Source organism: Seriola lalandi, unplaced genomic scaffold, assembly GCF_002814215.2.
Source record: "Seriola lalandi dorsalis isolate HSWRI2012SDOR001 ecotype SW California unplaced genomic scaffold, Sedor1 jcf7180002054616, whole genome shotgun sequence".
Taxonomy (NCBI): domain Eukaryota; kingdom Metazoa; phylum Chordata; class Actinopteri; order Carangiformes; family Carangidae; genus Seriola; species Seriola lalandi.
The window spans coordinates 349081-371864 of record NW_019525169.1 but is presented as its reverse complement, the minus strand read 5'-3'; the positions used below and the strand labels follow the sequence as shown (position 1 = coordinate 371864).

General features: G+C 40.3%; 1 protein-coding gene across 3 annotated transcripts in view; it reads left to right on the top strand.

Annotated features, from left to right (window-relative positions):
- The window catches only part of malrd1 (MAM and LDL receptor class A domain containing 1), a 51052-nt gene that overhangs the window by 18862 nt on the left and 9406 nt on the right, over positions 1-22784 (top strand). For all 3 annotated transcript variants that reach the window (XM_023420084.2, XM_023420083.2, XM_023420082.2), the window contains exons 16-26: positions 868-1081; positions 1185-1432; positions 2932-3220; positions 8005-8250; positions 8884-9041; positions 14753-14933; positions 17583-17711; positions 17848-18009; positions 20606-20763; positions 21534-21735; positions 22322-22600. In XM_023420084.2, the coding sequence (XP_023275852.1) occupies positions 868-1081; positions 1185-1432; positions 2932-3220; positions 8005-8250; positions 8884-9041; positions 14753-14933; positions 17583-17711; positions 17848-18009; positions 20606-20763; positions 21534-21735; positions 22322-22600 (2266 nt within the window). The remainder of the gene's footprint in view (positions 1-867; positions 1082-1184; positions 1433-2931; positions 3221-8004; positions 8251-8883; positions 9042-14752; positions 14934-17582; positions 17712-17847; positions 18010-20605; positions 20764-21533; positions 21736-22321; positions 22601-22784) is intronic.

The window sequence follows — 22784 nt, the reverse complement described above, 5'->3', positions numbered from 1 at the left end:
TCATCAAGAAGCAAAAAAAAGTTGCTGCTTTTAATTGGCAGAAAAATCACCGGAAATATATGACTATTAAAATAAAAAAGGAGGGGTAGCTCGATAAACAATAAATTGTCATTACTGAGGCAGAGAATTAGTATAAATGGCCACATTAGTCATATGTTTCACAGGCTAAGTAGCAGACCAGCTTTTGTCATGATGTGTACTCCATAGTGGCTGTCATTATTATCATCATTATTATAATAATACACATCTGATTCAGATTATTGACATTCAGACTCACTGAAGGACAGATTCAAAAATGACTGTGCGCATCAGTGTAATTGACCTAATTTCAGTCACGGCAGGTTAAATTGGACAGGCTTGGCAGACTTGATGATCAATGATGAATTGATTGAGTCTAATTCATTCTAATGAGTCTTATTTTATGTGTGGCAGTAATCAGAGTTGCAATCCCTTCATGGTGTTTGTCTATTGAGGTTATTCACTGTCATTATGACCACACAGACAGAGACCCTGGGTCAGTCGTGGTGGCTTGATTGCAAGGGAGAATTATTTGCTTTGACTAAATACCTCGGCCTTTGCACATTTTCACATTAACCTTTCTACAGACAGAGTCAGATCTGCACTGATGGTACATCAGCAGCTGAAGGGCCTTTTCACACTGAACCTCTAAGAGTCTTTTTTAGACTCCAAGTGCTCTTTTCCTCTTCTGTCTGAGCTCTTCATCAACTGTCTGCCCTAAGACACAGCATTCTGTCTCATTAGCAAAAACATGTCTGATAGTATTAGACATCAACCCTGGAGTCTGTGATTAAGTTTACATGACAGACAGGACCGAGAGTTGATCCGAGGTTTGTTGTCCTCTGTTAGGTGGTGTTCAGGGCTAAGCGAGGGATCAGCTACATGGGTGATGTGGTGATAGACGATGTCAGCTTCCTGGACTGCTCCCCTCCACTGCCTTCAGATCAGCCCTGTACACCTGAGCAGTACGCCTGTGCCAATAGCCACTGCATCCCTCAAGACAACCTGTGTGACTTCATTGACCACTGTGGGGACAACTCTGACGAAGACCCCTACATCTGCAGTGAGGCCTCCTCTAATGTCTGACTGATGATAGCCGCAGAAAGATTAATTTGCAGATAACTGGAAAGCTTGAATTGATTAATTTTTTTATTGCTGTCTTTCAGAGGGCTTTAGTGGACGCTGCAGTTTTGAGTTTGACCTCTGTTCCTGGCGCCAGTGCCGACAGGATGACTTTGACTGGCTAATCAAAGCAGGCAGCACTCCGACAGTTGGCACCGGGCCGTCAAGTGACCACACCCTAAGAGACCCCTCAGGGCACTACCTCTACCTTGAGAGCTCTTTCCCACATTCATTTGGAGACATCGCCCGTATATCAGGACCTGTGCTGAGCCGCAGGAGCTCTCAGTGCAAGGTGAGATCAAGGTCAAAGGGCAAAAGGCAGAGGGCAGGGGTCAGAGTGCAAATGCAGATACTGAATGACAGATTAGGGAGCAATGGTTTGATCAGTTTGAGGCTCAATGTAAATAGGAATTCACTTCCTAAATACTGCTTAAGTTTTCATTTTTAACCCATTCATCAAATTGGTAAATAACTTACTTTAATAAAATCACATTTTGAATATAACTGATTTAAGACCATGTTCAGTTGTTTACTGACTATTTAGTTTAGTAAGAAGATCTCCCTGTGAACAAAGGTCATTTTCATGCGAGCTTCTGCACACAAGATTTAAATAAATAGATTTTACCAAATTAAATTACAATGCAGAAAACTACAACAATCCTGATGTGAATGTTGAAATGTATTTGGTGTATGTCACTTGAAGGCATTTTTTTCTGTTACGAAATAACAAAACTTAACACTAATGAGCTTGAAATTTCTGTCCTGCTTACTGGAGATAAATGCTTCCTTGAGGAAAAGTACACAATGAGCTGAATTCATCATTTACAGTAACTTCTTGGGTATTACATGCATTTGCTTTCTTGCTCAGAGTTAGATGAGAGGACTGATCCCACTTTCATATCTACCCATTATATAAAGCTATAGCCAGCAGCTGGTTATCTTAATTTAGCATAAAGACTGGAAGCAAGGGGAAGCAGCTAGCCTGGCTCTGTGAAAAGGAAAAAATCTGCCTAGCAGCACCTATAATGTTACCAATTAACATCATATGTTTTCTTTGTTTAATCTGCACAAAAACCGAAGTGTAAAAATGAGAGGTTGTGGTTTTACAGGGACTTCCGTGCTAGACTGTTAAACAAAGATTTAGAGATCTGATGTTTCTAAGTGTTTCCAATATTCATGCTAAGTTAAGATAACCACCTGCTGGCCTTAGCATGATATTTAGCGCACAGTCGTGAGAGTGGTGAAGATTTCTTTTTCTCAAAATGTCACACTACTTGTGTGGATTTCCAGCAGAAGTGAATGTTAAAATACCACCTCTGAATCAGTCATTCATATACTTGCAGCTGGAAATGTGATGTAGCTAAACAGGTAGGTGTGCCTGTTTTTCTGTGTGGGTCCTCCGAGGTGTCAGCCTGATGTTCCAGCGGGAGAGATCTCTTGATTGACTGCCCAGTTTGCTCTGTGCCAAGTGTATGTCTTATCCCACTCATGACCTGTCCATCAATCACGCAGTCACACTGTAGGGAGGGCTGTGTGGGAAGTGAGAAGAAGAGAAGGACGGGCGGTCTTGTCTGCCGAGATGGAGGGTGTAGTTGTGTTGCTGTAGCTCATGAACACTCTTCCATTTGGAGAGGAAACCTATAAGACATATCACTGCCTCTCTGCTGCATGATGCACCATTGTTCTGCAAATGAGAGGAGAATTCTATCAATGTGTGGATTAACTCAGAAATCATCTCTGAAAGTCATTGCCTTATTTTAACAGATTTCTCCTTTTCTGTCCTTTGTCCAGATGCGTTTCTACTTGCACATGTCTGGAGACGGCATCGGGACCCTAAGCGTCTTCATGATAAGTGAAGGAAATCTTGATCTCCTGATGAACCTCACAGGAGATCAGGGCAACTACTGGCAGATGAGGGAGATCCCGCTGAACTACGCAAGGGACTTCCAGGTCATGTTTGAGGGCAAAGTGGGCCGAAGTTCAAAGGGTGACATCTGCCTGGATGACATCACCTTCTCTCCAGAGTGTCTGATTGCCTCCTCAGATAGATTAGAGGACAACACTCCTCCGCCTCCTGCAGGTATACACTCAACTATGTTTCCTTTGCTTCGTTTATTTACGCAGAGCTCCTGTAGGTGTTTGCTGTTTTTCTTTTTTCCCCGTTTTTCCTGTTTTGTTAGTTTTGTTTGCTCTGGTTCATCGGTGTTCCTCTACTTTCTCACCAAAAGCTACTTCCAACCTGCCACCCTTGGACTCAAGCATGCACTGCTATTGTAATTTTTTTTTCCAATTTCCCTGTTGGAGCTATTTCCACTTATCATCATCCATCACATCACCTAAATTGGATTTACTATAATCCTACCTTCTCTTTGAATTGCCTTTCAAAATGTTTCTCCCAGTCTGAACACAATGTCACTTTGTCACTTGGTCAGAAAAGAGGCTTTAGTCTTGTTTGTAACTGCCTTTTCCGCACCTACCTATTGGTCTCCATTCATTCAAGGATGAGAGTGAAATCTCTTTTTGAATTGCATTAAGTTTTCTTTGATTTTTTTTTTTTCAGTGGAGAGCTTAGACCGGGCCTGAAACCATTGTTACAGTACAATGGGCCTGTAAAGCCCAGTGAGACACTGTGGCATTTGTGCACTGTTGCTAAATAAAAGCTTTGACCTTTGACAGTTTTAGTATAATATAAAGTCAAGTGCAAAATTTCACAGTGGCAGTTAAGATCAGTAAGACAAAGACTAAGGCTCAACAAGGCCAATGGTAAAAAGCCTGGCTTGTTTGTACTGGAGTGATAATGAAAAAGCCAGTATACTTCTGCCACAGACTGGATGACCTGATGAAGGTCAGGGTGTAGTAGGAACATATTGTTGTTATTATTGCTCCTGAAGGAACTAGCCACTTCATAATGGCTTTTTTAATTCCATTGTGACAAGAGAGAGATTAAACTGCAGTTTCCTCCTTACTTTTAGTAAATAACTGTCCCTTGAGCTGATTTCTCATAAAAGAATTCAAGACACAGTTTGATAAATAACTCACAGTAAAAAGTGAACATAACTTTTCCTGATTCAGAAAAGATATTAAATAAATAAGATGCTGCGGATAATTACAGTGTCAATGACTGCTGGGATATTACAACCTTGTCTTGAAGTAAAGTGAAAATTTCATTCCAGAAATGTATTAGATTTTTTAATTTTTTTTAATTAAAAACAAAACTCAATGAATCTAAATGGCATGATCAAAACACGTGTGCTCGAGGTCTTTGGTCCAACATGCTCCTGTCTGAGCAGCCTTGTCCTACCATTCAGTTTCTACCAGAATTATGTTGCGATATTAAGGACATGCACAATAAAAAAAAAACAAGAATGACGAAAGTCTGTCTGTGAACTACTGAAGGGAAAACTCAGAAACATTTGTCACCATCTGACTAAAGTGAGCCCCATCATTGTCTGTATCTCAGACTTGGGAACTATTCAACTAGAAGAAGTTCCCCTGCATCCCTTCCATTCTCTAAGAGGGAACCCTTTAAGAAGTGACAGGAAACAACAAGAGCTGATTAATTGCCATTGTCACTGCAGCTATAATTGACCAATTAAATTTATTGCCTGTCTCTTGTATTGGATGTTGGGGAGAAGAGGGAGTTTCAGGGCTGTCTGTGCCCAGAAAGGGATGAGGCTGAAGCTGTGTGGCCCCTGCAAGATTCCCCCTGTGATTTTGAGCTGTTAACAGCAGCGGGATGTGTATGATTTTCCTTACAGCTGTCTCTCTTTCTCTCTCTGCAGAAACAAAGGCTCATTTAGTGCTGATAATCCACACATCTTAATGTGATTTCACTGGAACTACTTTCTATTGAAGAAATAGTTCCTCTGAAAATTGTTGACGGTGTTTTTTATGGATTAACCAGAGTAACCGGGACGCTGTTTTTGGAAAGAGATGCTGCTGCTGCATTTTTAAATGTAATTTTTCAATGTTGCAATCTCCAAAAACGAAATTCAGCTCCTGTGTATCAGAGTGTAGGAAAAAATCAGATGCTGATATCTCAAAACCTGGACAAATAAAACACACATGAACACAATATGTAGATGTAGTATAGTGATTTCAGAGGTGTACTCTGTGACTTGTTCAAAACTAATGCAGTGGCACAAATAAGCTTATGTATATATAAACTACCAGCTCATTTGCTTAAGCTAATAACTTATATGTGTATATAAGCTAGAAAAGTTACAATTACTACGTTGAGAAATACCGAAAATAAAAATATGGGAGAAGAAGCAGAGGATGTGTTTGCTTTTTCAAAAACATGACGGGATAATTTTCAGAACAAGTAGAAGCAGAGCAAATAAAGTGGGAAGGAAACAGAAAAGAAATGTGATTCTTCCTTCCATTAAGAGAGCCTGGAGGGTAAAGAGTCGTGAATGACGAGGAAAGCTGCTCTCACTGTCTTTGTAGTAGCTGCAGAGGGTGTAGAGTAATAATGATGAGACCAAAGACTGCAGGAACTGTAATTATATACTGAAGCCCCTCAGGGGCATTTTCCTCCACTGCTTCATTCTATATAATACCATCTCATTGCATGATGGAGTGGTGACACCCTGTATATATTTCATGCGAGCTCAGGGTGCACAAATGAGTTTAATGCCAGTTGCAGTGCAGTGCATTTTATTATGGCTGTAACAAGACATTGTGGACCAATACCTGCAAACCATTTTAATGTAATACGCTGTCATCGTAGGCTAAACACATTCAGAGATTTCTGTGTATGCATACCAGCTGCATGGACAAAGAATTTAATATCCAGCCAAGGCTTTACATACAGCATGTGGGAAATGTCTTGTCATTCTCTGCTTGTACAATGTTGGACTTTATAAAAATAGGCAGCAGAAATCTCTTCCTAATAAAAAGTTAAACTGATGAGAAATTTATTACCTTTACTAGAAAAGGACTGGATTAGGGTTAGGGTTAGCTGCTTGTGAATTAGACAGAAACTTCTCTTCTTCCTTCGTTTTATTTTGAACTGTGCTGTTTCTTGTCTGAAAGAAGCCATTAGGAACATAAATGTAAAGGTCACCTATGTCCGATTGACATTAAGCTATCAACTTAAACAGATAGATGAAGCTATCACTGTTACACATGTCTGAAAGGGGCTTATGTTTTAAATACAGTGCTTGGGTGTGTTTTTCTGTCATGTGGTGTCAGTCTGACAATTGCTTGGCAACTTTCATTGACAGATGAAATGAAGCAAGTCATCCAATTTTGACAGACTTCCCGTTCCAGAAGTAACTCAGTATGATTTGATCACCAGAGGGCAGTATGACACTCGGGGTGACTGACCAGCATGCTTCAAATCAATGGATGCTGGCCCGGTGATGAGGTCACATTGCACACAGCAATGTAAAAGGCCAAAAGTTATCCATGTAACGCAGTCTGCACCTGAATGAATTAGGTAAAATGAATTCACATCGTAACAGGTGAAGAACTGTAGATGTAATGACACTTAGACTGTTCTGGGAGAAGTGGCATATTTATTACCTTCAAACATTCACTTTCCTTTTAAATGAATTCACCTACAGCTTCAGTATGCTCCACAGTTGGTGGTGAGTCGGTTTGGCTTCACAGTTGGGAGCCGTGGCTTCCTGGCTTCCTATGTGCCTTTGTTGGGGCACATTGCTTCTGGTCCTGTGCGTCTGAAGAGGAACAAAGGATTAGGAGGGACTTATACCCTTTTCTCTCCTTTAATTACAGGGACCACCCCTCTTCATCACGCCTCATGTCCCTCTCTAAAACTCCCTAAAGCCAGGCACTGACCCTGTTGGAATGCCTGGCACCAAAAGAGGCAGATTCCAACCCCTTCCAGCACCACTACCCTATGATACACTGATTTGGGCTTATTGCCCCATGCTCCTTTGTCCTCTTAAGCCTCTCAAGGGGACCCTGATGGTGCATGCAGATGGTCTCCCCACTCTTGAGTTGACTTCTTACACTCTGAAGTTAAAAACTGAACTCTTGTGTGTTTTTTTCTGTAATGATGAAGCACATAGTAATTGTTTTACTGAAAAGGTGTTAGTTGAGTATAGAGTTTTCTCTTGCACTAATTTTCACAGGAATAGTTTGACATTATGGCAATTACACTTATTTGCTTTCTTTTTAGTTAGATGAGAAAATCAGTACCACTCGCATGTCTGTTTGGTAAATATGAAGCTACAGCTAGCAGCTGCTTAGCTTAGCTTAGCTTAGCTTAAAATAAAGACCTGAAACAAGAGGAAACCGCTGGCCTGAGTCTGTCAAATGGTAACAAAAACCACCTACCAGCATCTCTAAAGCTGACTAATTACCACAGATTAATTATTTGTTTAATATATACAAAATACAAAGTGTAAAATTGACAAGTTGAAATTGTTTTACAAATTAAGAAACCAAGTTATAACATGAGCTTTTGTTGGTAGGTGAATTTTTGTTACCATTTGACAGAGCCAGGCTAGCTGTTTCCACCTATTACCAGTCTTTATGCTATGCTAAGCTAAGCTAACCGGTGGCTAGCAATAGCTTCATATTTACCAGACAAATATGAAAGTGGTAAATATGTTCTCAATTAACTCTTAGTAAGAAAGTGAATAGGCATATTTCTTGTAATGTGGAACTATTCTTTTAACAGAATAACTTGTCATTTGAGCCCTTTTTCCCTCCTCTAAAACGTTGTTAATGTGTATTTGTATGTGTGTATGCCACCAGACATAATATAAATTTACCTTCACCTTGATAGGAAAGCTATTGTTTTATATGAGAACATACATAGCCACAGATTTATGTTGGCAAAACAAACACAAGTGGTTTGAATGATATTTTATGTGTGTGTCTCATTTCCAGGCTCCTGTCCTTCAGGCTTCCTGCCCTGTGAAAATGGCCGGTGTTTCACCCGAGGGCAGAGTTGTGACTTCACAGATGACTGTGGCGATGGCACTGATGAAAAGGATTGTGGGACTTCCTGCTCCTTTGAGAACGGTCGCTGTGGCTGGAGGAGCTCCCTAGCTGATAATTTTGATTGGACGCTGGGGACTGGATCTCTCCAAAGCATACGGCCTCCATATGATCACACTTTGATGAATGAAGACGGTATGCGTTTGTAAGATTTTCCCTCCTTTCCTTCATGCATTTTGTGAGTTGTTCATACAGCTCTCCGTAATGTTTAATTCATGCACTGTTTTTCGCCGCTTCAGTGAGAAAATCAATGAGCTACTTCCCAGTATGTGAATGTACAGCGAGTGATTGATGCAGGGCAGTAATCCCATTATACCATGTGCATAGTAAAAGGCAATACACATGAATAAATGAATAAACACATATGCACACAGGTGCATCTTTTAAGTATTTTAAAATTATAAGATTACTTAAGATTTGATCATTTTAAAATGCCACAAATCTGCAGAGGGAAAAACACAACAGCACAGAGACTCTCCTTTTGGTTTTGTATTCAGACATTGTCCCAAGTCTTGTTATGACCTTGACTTGACTGAGAAACTTTCTGAGTGGTTCCTGTGTCAAAAGGCAGTGGGACATTAGGAGATGTGTCAGAGATTACTCTGTGACCCCTGACCCTCACTCCCCCGCCACACTGTTTTTGACCTTTCTGTAATTTGTCACTGGCTGCAAGAGCTGCCTGTGCAGAGACAGTTTTTAATCCCTCTCTGCCTCTTCTCCCGCGTTGCTGCCCTTCTCCTCTATCACTTCCTGTCTTCATCTCTTTAGGTCATTTTGTCTATCTCGAAGCTACACCAGTGGGACTCAGAGGGGATAAAGCTCATATTAGAAGCTCTGTTTGGAAAGAGTCCAGTAACAGCTGTAAGCTCTCCTTCTGGTACTACATTTCCCATAAGGCCTCAGGAACCATCCGGCTGCTGATCAAGGTAAACCATCTACAGGAGTGTGTTTGCACAGAATCATGATAAAGAATGATAAATCTATCTGTGGGCTGTCCATGGTAGTTTATGAAACGAGCTCTGCAGACCCACTGCCATCCATCAAACATGGTTACCATGGTTACGCTCAGTCAGAAATGAAGCCTGATAATATTAAATCATGTTAATGTAGACAATAATCGGATCATATTAGTGGTGCTGTCTAGTGGTCTCCGTAATTTGGTAAAAAGAGCGGTGCGGCTGTCAGTCTCTGCCAGTGTTCGATCTATAGGGCGGCTGTGGGGGGGTTGAAGGATGTGGTGGAGGTGAGTGATGGGGATCATGGTCACCCCAGAGCCCAGAGCAACCCCACCCCACCATCTGGGCATACACTAGTCCTGCCAATTGTCAAAGCTTCTTGCTTGTTAGGTGTTCAGCTGTCTAGTTTGCGTATGCATGGTTGACTTCCAGGGATTAAGATTTCTACTTGAAGCTTTCTGCCATTGAAATTCTGCTGTGATTTACTCTGCCTCCTGCCAGTGGCCTGTATACTCTCAACTTCATTTAACTTTGTGAGGTACAAATCAAGGTCCAGGTGCAGCGGTTGTGCATGAATAGATTCATTCAGTGGTGTGAATGTGTAGTAAAATGTGTGTGTCACATTCTCACATATGCACAGCGAGTGCAAGATTGTTAGTGCGTCCTTGTGTGTGCTACAGACACTGTTTATGCAATTTGCAAAACAGATCAGCAAGTTATGTAAATTTTACAAAGTACTTTTTTTTTTTCTTCAAGCAGCAACCAGTACCCCACCTCGCCAAATTTGCATATCATTACTCTGGCAAAAAAAATTATACTAATGCTGTCTCACGCTGCAAAAACCAAATCCTGAAGGCAACAGAACTCATGGTGTTACTGTTTTAGGAGAGAAAATCTAACATTTTCAGTGGATTAAAGGTCAATCAGCATCTCAGACTAAAATGGGCCTCAAAGGGTAAGTTTGTATTTTTCTTATCGTCAACAATCCCATGACCAAAAGACCAAAGCCAACCATGAATTGATCCCAATCACAAGCTGGTACAGCTCCTTGGTGTGGTTTACAGGTGACTGACAAACCAATAAAACTAATAGGACATTGGAAAGCAACAAATCCAATGAAAAGACCATAAACATCCCTGAGTTGATCCAATCAACAAGTATAACATGTGTAGTCAAAACCTGATATAGCTTATTCCTCCATGTCATTGGCTGCATTTATGTCAGTGTGGCTCACCATTGCATAGGTAACATACATGTATATCTTAATTACTGCTTACTGCCTACTGTTAGCTGTGGTTGCTAGCACACCAACTTTGTGGCGGAAAATATTTCTCAACAAATGCACAATTTAGTCTTGTTTGAGAAACATTTGGTCGTCTATTGGGATTCAGGACAAAAACAAAAATACAGACTATTAGCAGCCTCATCCTTCAAAGATTTTGACTTTGCATTAAGATGTTATATTTATTGATCTAATTATTGTACAAATACTCTACCAGCCTACTATGTTATTGATCGTACATTTAAGCCTCCATGGTGCAGACTGAATAACACTGCTCTCAGAAATTCAAATCATGAGATTTGCAACATTTTCCAGCCCAGCTCGCTGGCTATTTGATTGATTATGTGACTCTCAGAGAGGGAGGAGATGATTTATGCATGTGGACTACTTTACATGTCCTCCTTAGATGGAAAATGTAAAATTTGGCCTTTTAAAGAAGGTCAGCTCTTGACATGAAAATGAGGTGATGGAATCATTTACACAGACACACAGACTCAGACAGAGGGTGGTGAGTTCAGAGGTCATCCTGTATTATTTTAGACATTGAGTGAAGTGTGTTGTCTGCATTTTTTTGTGGAGCGTGTGTGTGTGTGTGTGTGAGAGAGAGAGAAAGACAGAGCAAAACAATATCTCAGTTCAGCCTCACAACCTTAAAGTCATGACATATGAAGGATGTATGACATGTGTGACCTAGGTGGTTCAAAGGCATTAGCACTCACAGATTATTGCTTTGTGCAATAATTTACAACATTACAACATTTTTATTGCCTCGATTTTGCCTTGAGTGAAAATGGCTGCATAAATACAAACACATTTGCACAGGCATGACTATAAATACACACACTCACACACTCTGAAGCATCCTAATGTAAATACATGTGTGTGAGCCCTCTTTTAAAGGTTGATTGAAGAACAAAGGGGGTTATGGTAATGGCACTAGAGAAGGGAGGGAGGGTGGGGATTATATTTACCTGGCACATGCTTTCCCCCCTGTGAAGTTCACAAGGGGCTCAATAGGCCTGTCTGTTTATATCACTGATAACTGTCCTCAGCAGCAGAGTGGTCTGAAAATGAACAGTAGGCGAGGTCCTGAACAAAGATGAGGTCTCATAATGAATGAGGAAGAGCATAGCAGTCAGTTTTCAAACTCCCAAACTTCTGCATGTGATGTGTTTGCATGCATGTTTTGCAGTGTGATGTAAGCATGTTCCAACATCTAAACCTTTTGTTAGAGTTAGAAAAGAAAGTTTGGTGACAAAAACTCACTAATCTCAACAGTATAAAGCTTCTGTCTTAGAGAAATGAATTTCAATTTTTGTGCACGGAATATATGACATTTCAGACATTGTATATATATAAATATATATGTATGTATATCATATTTCATTTTGTGAGAGCAGGCAGTTTGTTTTCTTTCCATACTGACAGATGTATTTTGAATCAGCATACTTTTTATGGTAATTGAGATAAATTACTTTACAAGGAAGATGCATAGCCTGCCATTAGCACATTTATATAGTTATATATGGTGTAGTGGGTTCAAATGTGGTCTGCCATTATGGTGAGCCAAGCATCTGCCCGTCAGCCAAAGAGAAGACGCTCTACCCAAGTAAAATGCAGCATGACAAGTTGTTCTTGATTTGAGGCACAGCCCTATCATAAGAACAACATGCTAACGTTCTCAATATGTTGTTACATTATTTAACTAAGCAGAGATTGAGTAGAAAAAAGTGGTTGCACTCTGAATTGAAAGTGAGTCGACAGAGAAACAGCTACTAGCGTTTCCATAAAATGAAAAAGCCATGAATACAAATTGGATCTCAGCTTAGTGGAACATTCAGTATATGGTGAAGACATTCAGGATTTCAAAATTTCAATAAAATAAGCATTTTATTGTGATTACAGCTTTCTTTGTTCTTTTTTTTTGACTGTCACCGGGGGGATAATAAAATGAAATTATGCAAATGTATATCCACTCTTCACGTTGAGCAAAGTGAATTTGTGGTTGCGTTGCTCTGACTGCGAGTTCGGGAAATGAAGCTTCAAATTGATCGAATAAATGCCCCGACTGATATGCCACCCAGACATCAAGTGTGAGATGCGTGTGCCGGTATCATACTCCCGTCAGTTGCTCTAAGGCTGGTTTTATGGATTGAGCCTTTACTCCATGACATAAATCTGGATAAGTCCTGCTGTAACGCTGCCTATTAATCTATGCTCTACTCTCACAGTAACAAGATTATTTCAAGCCAGGGCTCCATTGGCATAAAGCGGAGGAGACAGCTTGTGCATGCCTCACCCAAGGGTGCATTTTAATAGGCTTTCAAACTGAAGAGTAGAATGTGACATTGCTCGTCCTCTGGTTTTGAGTACATTAGACCAGGTCTCTTTTACTGCAGTCATTCCTCTGGCCACATCTTGCAACTTCAAGTACAACAGGTTTGATGTCTTAATTTGTAAGAGCCTACACTACGTGTAATGTTCACTCGTTCACCTACCATGTCCAAAAAGTTTCACACTGCTGAGTTTGATTCTTGTCATCGCACTGCACTAAAGCTGAATTAATGATCTTGCAGTCATTGTGACACATTTAACCTCTAGACCAGAGGAAGCTGTCATGAATTACTGCAGAGTTAAAACAGTCTTAATATTAGACTCCTGAACTTTAGGAGGTGGGATAGTTAAAGCTTCACTTTCCTCTATTAAATACTCTGTGGTTTAACCAGGCAGCGCTTCTCTGTATTGACCTGAAGCTGAAGTGGATTTTAACAATCCCTCAAATCATCTTAAGTGATGTATGTTTATTCCATAAAATGGATTTAATTTAGCAAGAGAGGCCCTTCCAATCCATATTACCTCCTCTGAGTTGGCCAACAATGAGATCCTGGGCATGTTCATGTGACGCATCAGGCTTGTTTTGGCTTTACACTTAAAGAGTAAGGCTGCCATTCTTTTCTCATGAAAAGAATGAAACCACCATGTTAGTCCATCCCTTAATACTTTCTGACTTCCCTACCCTGTCTGTGGCACTCAGCCCAAAGTACTGGTTCTTATTGAGGATGCACAACCGTGCTTGCAGCTCTGTGAGCCTGTACTTGGGTACAGAAGTACTGGTGATGGTGATGTTTTGCATGTAGGTTCCAGGTTAATCATCCTCATCCTAGTATAATCTATTGGCATGCTAACATTTGCCCGTTAGCATTAAATTCAAGTATAATAAAATATAAGAGTACAGATGAGTGGGATGTCATTCGTTTGGCTGGTGTTATATTTGGTCATAAACCAAAGTAGGGGGAAAATAGAAATTTGAGGAAATCACCAAAGTCATTACGATTCATCCGCCTGAGTCCATGAAAAATCTGGACCAATTTTTATGGCAATCCATCCAATAGTTACATAGATATTTCAGTCTAGACCAAAGTGTTGGCCAAACTGAAAGAACATTATTTGTTGAAAATAAGGAACATATTGAATATCACCAGACCTATCCTTTGATGTTTTTTTATTTATTATTTTACCCTTTTCTTTATGCTTTTGTAGATGTAACTATTGAAGGTGATACTAATGTTACCATATTAATGCAGATTTTTCCTTTCGTTTCCACCCTTTTATCCCTTTTACATAAGGGAACTGTTTTTTTTAGTTTTGTGCTGTAAAGTTCCTTGGATTATTTTAAGAGGGTGTCGATATGGTATGTACAACCTCTGTGCTACTGTTAAAATTTAACAAAGGACAGAGGCAGCTTTTAGCTTTTTACTTCATTTTTACTACATTTTTTACCTACCTTATAAATTCTGTTTTAAATTCCTCACATACTTGAGTCAGAACTGTGTAAAAATGTCTCATTCATGTTCTTGACATGACATTAAAAACCACCGGTGAGACTCTGGCTCGTAACACGTAGATCCACAAAACCCCTTTTAAAGTCACATTTGTTGTTTCATGATTTTAGTCATGATTTAGTGTCTTGCTGGTACCATGGGAAAAGACAGAGAGGACTTAAAGAACTTAATATCTTCCATATGTGGCATGAGAGAAAACCATTACCATAACTCAAGGAGAGCATAGCTTCACTGTGAATAGCAGGTCTCAAGGCAGAGGAACTTATTACTGCAGTGTTATGCTAATGAGACTTTAATGACTCCCCTCAAATGGCATTCACTGTTTCTCAGCAGCAGCAGTCTGTCCAGAAGTTAATTTCAGCTCAATTTAACTTTCACTCCTGACATGTGACACTATCATACTCAAAGTCTATATTTGTCACAATCATCACTGCTGTAGCTTTCAACCGACTTTGAGGCTCTTTGAAGAGATATTCCAGTTGACAATAGTGTAAGCAGAGCAGTGTGTGAAATGCCGCCGCATGATGATCTTTTGTCGTCGCTGCTGTTCTCCACAGACGGAGAACAATCTGTTGGAAGTGTGGAATAAAACGGGGAATCAGGGGAATGAGTGGAACCGAGCTGAGGTCCCCATGAGGAAGCTGAGGAACTTTGAGGTGATATTCGAGGGGGTGCGCTCGAGGGATGTGAGCGGAGGAGCTTCCCTGGATGACCTGGAGTTCATAGACTGTGCCCCAAGTAGGTGATATATACCAACAGTGCGCACTTTTTTAAGCAGTTTGAATTTTTTCAACAGATGGAACCAAAATAAAATCTGAAAATCTGGCAGGTCTAATTAGACTACTACGACCTATAAATATTTTCAAAAAAGTATTTTTGCAAATGACATTTTTCGAAAGTCTCCACACTACCAAGAGTTGATTTGTACGGAGCCCGCAAAGTCCGGAGTTTATATTTTTTGTGTTTGTTTGTATGGTGCATCTTGAGCAGAAGACGGGGTGACAGAGTTTTAAGCACAATACGGGATGTCTGGCTCTTGGGATGGTAGTGTAGATCAGTCAGTATGTCCACCTCTTTGTTCCGGACTAAAATATCTCAACCACTATTGGATGATTGCTACTTTTCATAGTCCCCAGATGATGAATCCTTATCTCCTTTCATCTAGCACCATGATGAGGCTCAAATTTTAATTTGTCAAAATTTCATTTATGATGCAATATCTGCAAACCTAACAACATTTCCATCAACCTCATCTGTACTTTGGATTTTGACCTAATCAGCAGATGATAACACGCTAATATGTTAAACTAAGCTGGTAAACATTACACCTACTAAACATTTAGGCTGTACCTTTAGTGCAGCTTCAAAGAGCTACAGACTCCCACATGCAGTCGTGTTATATGATAGACATTCGGGCATACTTGGCAGTGTCACTGGCTTTTCACAGATTTGTTTGCCTAAGGACAGCATTACTCATGGAAAATAACTGCCATTGTAATGAACACTGTAAACTGCACAGATAATTTAGTATTTTAACAAATTGGCAATCAGCAGGAACTGCAGCTACAATGAGTGAATCCTGCACTCCCATTCCCACTGCTTTTGTTATTTATACAAGCAATAAGCGAGTCAGGTTTTCACAAGAGAAACTAGTCCGTTAAACAATCAGAGCCAAGATTCAACTGACAAAGTTCAGTGAGAATAATAAAAGCGCACTATTTTGTTTGCTGCCTTGTTGGCTTATAAATTTTAGGTTATTGGCCTTCTTTCACCCAGGTGCCTTTGCTGCCGTGTTATCTCCATTCTAGGTGTTTTACATGCAAGCACCGTAGGTTGAGTGGATGGAAAGGATCTCGAAATGTCATTGTTCCAAAATGGAGCACCATAGTGGAAAGCCTGAAATCGCACCACCTTGCAAAGCAATCAGAGTCACTGCTATTCAGCAAACCACTGCACATCCATTCAAAGTGGCTCTGTGCAGAATGGCAGCACAAGTCTTTCTTATTGCCTCTGTAATTTAAAAGCAGCTTTAATTTGCCTTAACTTTTAAAAGTTAAAGAAAAATGTTAATGCATTCAGAGACTCTCTTGAAGTCATTTACCATCAGTCATTTTTCATACCAGCCCATGTCTAACTTTGGCCAAAGAGCCTTGAAAAAAAACCTCAACCTTTTTTTAAGCTTACTGAACCAATAAATGTAAGATTAAAGAACACCAGCAAGTCACATAAGACCTCTCAAATTTCAAGGTTTCTTGAAGCACCTGAATAAGTAATCATAGTAGTAAAAGTGGCCTAGAAAATGACAAACTTATTTCAATATATATTACAAAATGTGGATTAAATGACATTAAACTTCTCTACTTCTTTCCTCCATTTTATCCATTTTATCAAACTATGCTTCCAATATATCTTCACAAGTGAGATGTAATTATGCTGTGAAATTATTTGATGATGTTTCCAGCTGATAGTTTGGGGGGTGAAACTGATTTTGTCACTGACATACTCACTATATGGGCAGAGAAAGAAAGATAGAGAGAGCTAGTATGTCTTAAAGGGGGAGCGTTCGATTTTCTGTGTGATGACAGTCGCTGTCAGATGCCTTTTGATGTTTATGCCGGAGACAGATGTTCCACATTAAATGGACCTGGCACAAGGCTGGACACCATGTGGGATGTTTCCCTGCTCTGCCAAGGCCCTCTCCAACACACAAATATAAACACACTTACACAGAGAGACATAAATACTGACCTAGAGACAAGCTGAGACATAGATCAAAACAGACTGAAAGGCATGCATGCAAAGACTGACAAGCAGACAAACTGTCTGTCCAAAACTAAATGACACTTATACACAACTTCCATTAAATTTAAATGCGAGCCAAAATGGGTTTTCAGTTTATTCTATGATGGTATTAACCCCGCTGACCTCCTGGAATGAAGTTCAACTCTTTCCTCCTTTCAGTCATCATTTAATGTCTCTGCCTTTGAAGTCTAAAGGGGGAAAATATCTACACACACGCATTTAATGTAGTTGTATGTGTGCTTTCTCTGATCCACCTGATCTCTTTTCCTTCCTCTCTGTTGCATCTCAAACAAGGCGGAGCTGGAGGAAGGAGGCTTTGATTTCCCTGACAGGCCTTTGTCTGCTTTTGTTTACTGTCTTCTCCACTGCTCGCACACCCTTTGGTGCAGAGAAGAAGAAGGCTGTGTTTTAATAAGACAGTTCGTTGTCACATTTTCTCTGATGCTATATTTAATTTATATGAATGGAAAAGGTTATATGCTGTAGTTTTGTGTCTAATGGGCCAGTCGATCACCTGATGAAGAACATGGATCATAATTGCTTCCCCTTCAGATCTGCTTCTGTTTTTGTGTCTGTGTGTTTTAGATGTTGTGGAGCCAGCCAGCTGTCCTGCAGTCACAGACTTTGTGTGTCACAATGGTGACTGCATTGAGTCCCACCTGGTGTGCGACAACAAGGCCGACTGTGCTGATGAATCAGATGAGATAGACTGTGGTGAGTAGAGATGGGAAATAGATTTCTTTGGCATTGGAAGAGAATCTGTCTGACTGTAGAGAAGGAAAAACAACTTTCATCCCACACTTCTCAGCCTTTTCTTCCATCTTTCTCTCTCTGTCTGTCTGTCTCGTAGACCGTATACTTGGCTTGCCAGGTGCTTGTAATTTCAACATGGATGAAAACCAGTGGGAAAAGACCTGCCAGCTTTCTCAGGACCCTGATGATGACTTTGATTGGAGGATAAGTCACCAGACTGAGACATCAGGAGCCGGACCTTCCTCTGACCACAGTCCAGGTCAGTATCCGCTCTGCTGCCAAACTTGTCTCCTAGAAATTACATTTATATACAAGTCCTCCAAATTAAACCAAGTATGTTGTTAGTTGGTGCCTTGTATAACAACAATATAAGCATTTTCTGATCTGATGCTCCTATATGCAGGACAACATAATTTGTCGGTGCCTTCCAAAGCCATTTGGAATAGTCGTTTTAACCTAAAGCATACTCATTCCCTAAAAATGTAAGAAATGTTGATGCTGAACTACTCTGTTCACTGACAACACTGTTCATGTGCATGCACTCAAAGCACTTACTTAAAATTAGGGAAACATTGTCTTGGTTAAGAACTTGAAAGTGACTTGAAACATTTAACCAAAACTTCTTTCTCCAACCTTTTCCAAAGTGCTTTTGTTGCCTAAACATAACAACAAGCAAACCCCTCCCTGCATCCTCCTCCTTAACTGGCAACATTGCCTGTGAACATAATCCATGAAGTGACTACATGAACGTCCCTTCAGGTTTTAATTATATAAGTGGGAACTTGAAAAACTATTTTCATGCATGGGTTTGTGACCTTTGACCTCTTCATCGTGACAAATGAGTATAAACACAGCTGTACATTTACACCAAGGGTCTTGTTTTTATTCAAAACTCACCTCATGTGCTTTTTTTCTGCCTTGCTTTTTAGTGAAGGATTAATAATACTGTCAAAAAAACACATTTGTCAGAATTAAGACCAAACAACTTGTGCATCCTCCTGACATGCTCCTTGTTTTCAGCTCTCAGGCAGCTCAGTGCACTGTCTTTGTAATTACAAGTTGACGGCTGGGAAATAGGAGCTTCTGACATGCATGTGAACGCAGGGTTAATAATACATCCTGATCAATGTCATGCTGAGTCAAACTGAGCTTAACAGCAATGGACTTGTTGTTGTTGTTTGCCGGATAGCCATTGATGCTGCTGCGTCGAAACATGATTTTTTTTTTTTTTTTGCTCCTGATAGATTGAAAATTAATCTTAGAGAATATATCACCATCACTGGGGCAGAGGTTGTAATTGCCCTCATCTTTACAAGGCAATGTAAACCCCCCATTTCCATGTGGCTTTTCCTGTAATTGTCATTCATGAATTATTGTATTGTACATTGGCTGTTGGTATTTCTTCTGTTTGTTGATGCTGCATGGCTGAGACATAAAGAAAAGCAGCATGAGAATAATAAAAAAATCTAATTACAGTTTTATATAGCAGGAGGTCATTTGAGGGAAAATATTTAGCAGTGTGCAGTTAGCTTTACTTCACAGAGAGAAAATGGAAGCAAAAGACAACAAATAATGCAGATCCATGAGTCACTTCAGTCCTTTAACATTCGTTAGATTTTGGGCTTGATCAAATTTTTAGCTTTTTTCTGCTTCTTAAAATTACAGAATTTGCTTCTTTCTCTGTAAATTTCTGATTGTAAAATAAATGTATTTAGTTGAACTGTTGGTTGAACAAAATACGGTTTTTAAGACTTCACCTTTGACATTTCAAAGCAATTTTTTGACTATCTGCTGATGTATTTATTGAAAAATAATTGGCAGCTCAATCAATTTCTGAATGCTAATAATTATTAGTTGCAGCTTTAGATTATTTTGGGATGTATAGTAGATACATATACTGTATACAGTGGAGGCTGCTTGCAGAGACAATGTGATGGTGAGGGTGATATTGGACTGGAGGAGGTCTGTTAACACCAACTCATCATATCACCCAGTATATTGCAGTAAGTGACTGTAAACTTGAAGACATAGCAGTGTTTTTACGCTGACCCCAACTTAACCAACTGTCCTTTTCTGTGATGTGCTGTAGCTATAATTTTTCCTTTTACTGGCTTTGCCGAGAGCACGCCCACTTGGGATTGGCCAGTTGAGTTTATTGATTGGAGAGATGAATCTGGACACTGGGCACTGTGTCATAGATTGAATTGATGATCTCACTACAGTGCAGATCAATAAACCTGGCTGTCTCTAAGACCCCCCCCCACACACACACACACACACACACAAACGCAAGACAAGACATGATTCTGCAGACATAATGTATTTGCATTATCAGGTGATGTTAAAATCTGAATGATGGAGCAACATCTTTGTACACAGCAGTTGTTGGGAAACAATGTTTACGTGAATGAATGCACAGGCTTTATTTCGATTTTCAGTTTTTGAGTCAGAGGGGAAGAATCTAGTGTTGTGGGTGGGAGCTGAGTTTGCTGTGTGCTCTGGATTGTGTTGGCTTAAATCCCTTTTAACTCATGTGGAAAACTCCCACTTTGTTCTGGCATCGCACAGATGCCGTCTCATCTCTGAGCCTAGCCGAGCCGAAGAAGCTCTGCTGAGCTTTTGGCTGTAGGCTACAACATTTCACAACAGCACAAATGCTTTCCTCTGTCCAAATATTATGTATATTGGAATCAACAGAAGAAAGTTATTGGATATCTTTCTTGCCGGAAAGCTGAAATTGGATGGTTGAGCAGCATTTAGCCATGGATATTCTTTCACCGCACAGTGATGTATTACTCATATCTTACGTAAATGTACTGCAAATGTGAAGTGTTCTATACTCTATTTATCTAAAGGTGGTGGAGGGAAGTTCTTGTATATACACTCAGCCACTCAGAGGGATGGCGATGTTGCCAAGGTGACAACCAGGACTCCATTTCCAGCCAGCGTCGGCCTGTGTCACCTGCGCTTCTGGTTCTTCATGCATGGCTCGGACAAGATGGGAACACTGAAGGTGATCTAATCTGAGCAACATTTTCAAAAATGATTCAAAGTCTCTCTGTTTTGTCAGGCATCACACTTCCAAACATGTTTTCTTTTTTTGTCATCGGCTGTCAGATGATCCATCACAGTCAACCTGAAGGCTTAATTTGGTTCCGTCAGAAATTGCTGTCCTATTTTACTGAGCCTCTCACTATGTCACCCTTTGCTTACCGTCAATCACCTGATACCCACAGGAAGGAATAAAAGTCTCCCTGCCAGGAAGTAATCCATCAAAGCACATCACCTTACAAACTTCATTATCACATCCATCCTTTCATGTCTTTTTTAGGTGTCTTTGTCAGCTGGGTTAATTTTCAAAACAACAAACAATAAGCAAAAAAATGAACTAATTAGAAAGGATGTGTGCTCAATAAAAAAAAAAAAGTGACGTGGCTGTCGGCTATTCATCTGACTTTTCAAAAATACGATCAACATATAAAATTATTCCTTATTACAGATTAAACTACCCAACAACATACCAAGTAGATAGTAGTCAGTAACATTAGATCAACCTCGCCCAGCTGCCACATTAAAATTTAATACATCAATAATAAAAATGCAATAATAATAATGTGAAAGGTGAAAGTCTGCAAAATGAGCACTTAGTGACACATTTAGTACTTGATTACTTGAGTACATTTTATTTCCGTTTTGTTTTTGCTAAACTATTTGTTTACATACAGACTGAAGTACATTTCTGTTTCGCTGTTTTAATTATTTAATTTACTTCCTGCTCTATAGGTCTACACCGTTGGACCCAGTGGTACCAGTCTGTTGATGTGGGCGGCAACTGGAAACCATGGCAACCAGTGGACATATGCGAGTGTCATCATGTCCAACCCAGCACCTTTTAGAGTGACCTTCCAGGCAGAGGTGGGTGGAGACATATGGACAGACATCGCCCTGGATGACATCTCCTACACCGCAGAGTGCATGGTTGGAGGTAAAGCTATTATACTTTTTTTTTTTTTTTTCTCTGTGGTCTTTTTGCCCTTGCACTTCCAATTACTTTTTTGTTTTTTCCTCATTTCCTGCCCTGCCAGCGCTCTGCTCATTTTTCACGCTTTTCCTCCAATTTTCACCTTCTCCCTTTTCCTCTTTTTCCACATTTTCTGCCCTCCAACAGCCATGGGTCCTCTCTTCCGTTTCCATATAAATTGTGTGGACCCTCAGGAAGAGTGTAGTAAGTTAATGGAGCCTGTTGCCCTGTAGGCCCATATAAATTCACAGTGGAGACTGGGTCAGACGCGAGGGACTGGACAGAGGGCAATGGGGGGGGAAAGCAATTACATTTATATTGTATTGTTTCCTTACTCTCACCCCTCTGTTCTCCTTTCACCCCTGAACTGGCTCTTCTCTGCAAAGTAGCTCCTGTGATCTCAAAAAAAAACCTATTAGCATACCTCTCTTTTTTTCACTGTGTACACACTGTGATTCCTCACTCAGGGATGCTTGCTGCGTGTGAAAAAAAAAAAGGGATTACTCAGCTTTCTGTGTACATGTGTCTTTCCTGTGATATGTCACCTCAGGACCCGTAACTCCTCAGCCTCTGACCTGTGGTGTGGACCAGTTCCAGTGTGCGTACTCCTTCCAGTGCATCCCAGAGAGCTGGTGGTGTGACAGTGAGCCTGACTGTGCTGACAAGTCTGATGAAGAGCATTGTATGACCTTGGTACCCGGTACTCTTCCTCCTCAAGACCGCTGTTCTACTGGGTATTTTCAGTGTTCAAACTACCTCTGCCTCCCCGCCATACTGCGCTGTGACGGCGTCCCCGACTGTCCCAACGGAGAAGATGAGTACAGTTGCCGTAAGTATGTGTGTGTCTTTGTTAAGTAGGATTAGGTTTGACTGGATCAGTGCCAGTGTAGAGATGGGGACAGACAAAACACCTAGAAGTTGAATAATAAATAGTAACAAACATATGGCACAAGAACAGCTGAAGTATATCACATACTCTGCTTATAGGTTAGAGGTCACCCCCCCACCCCCCC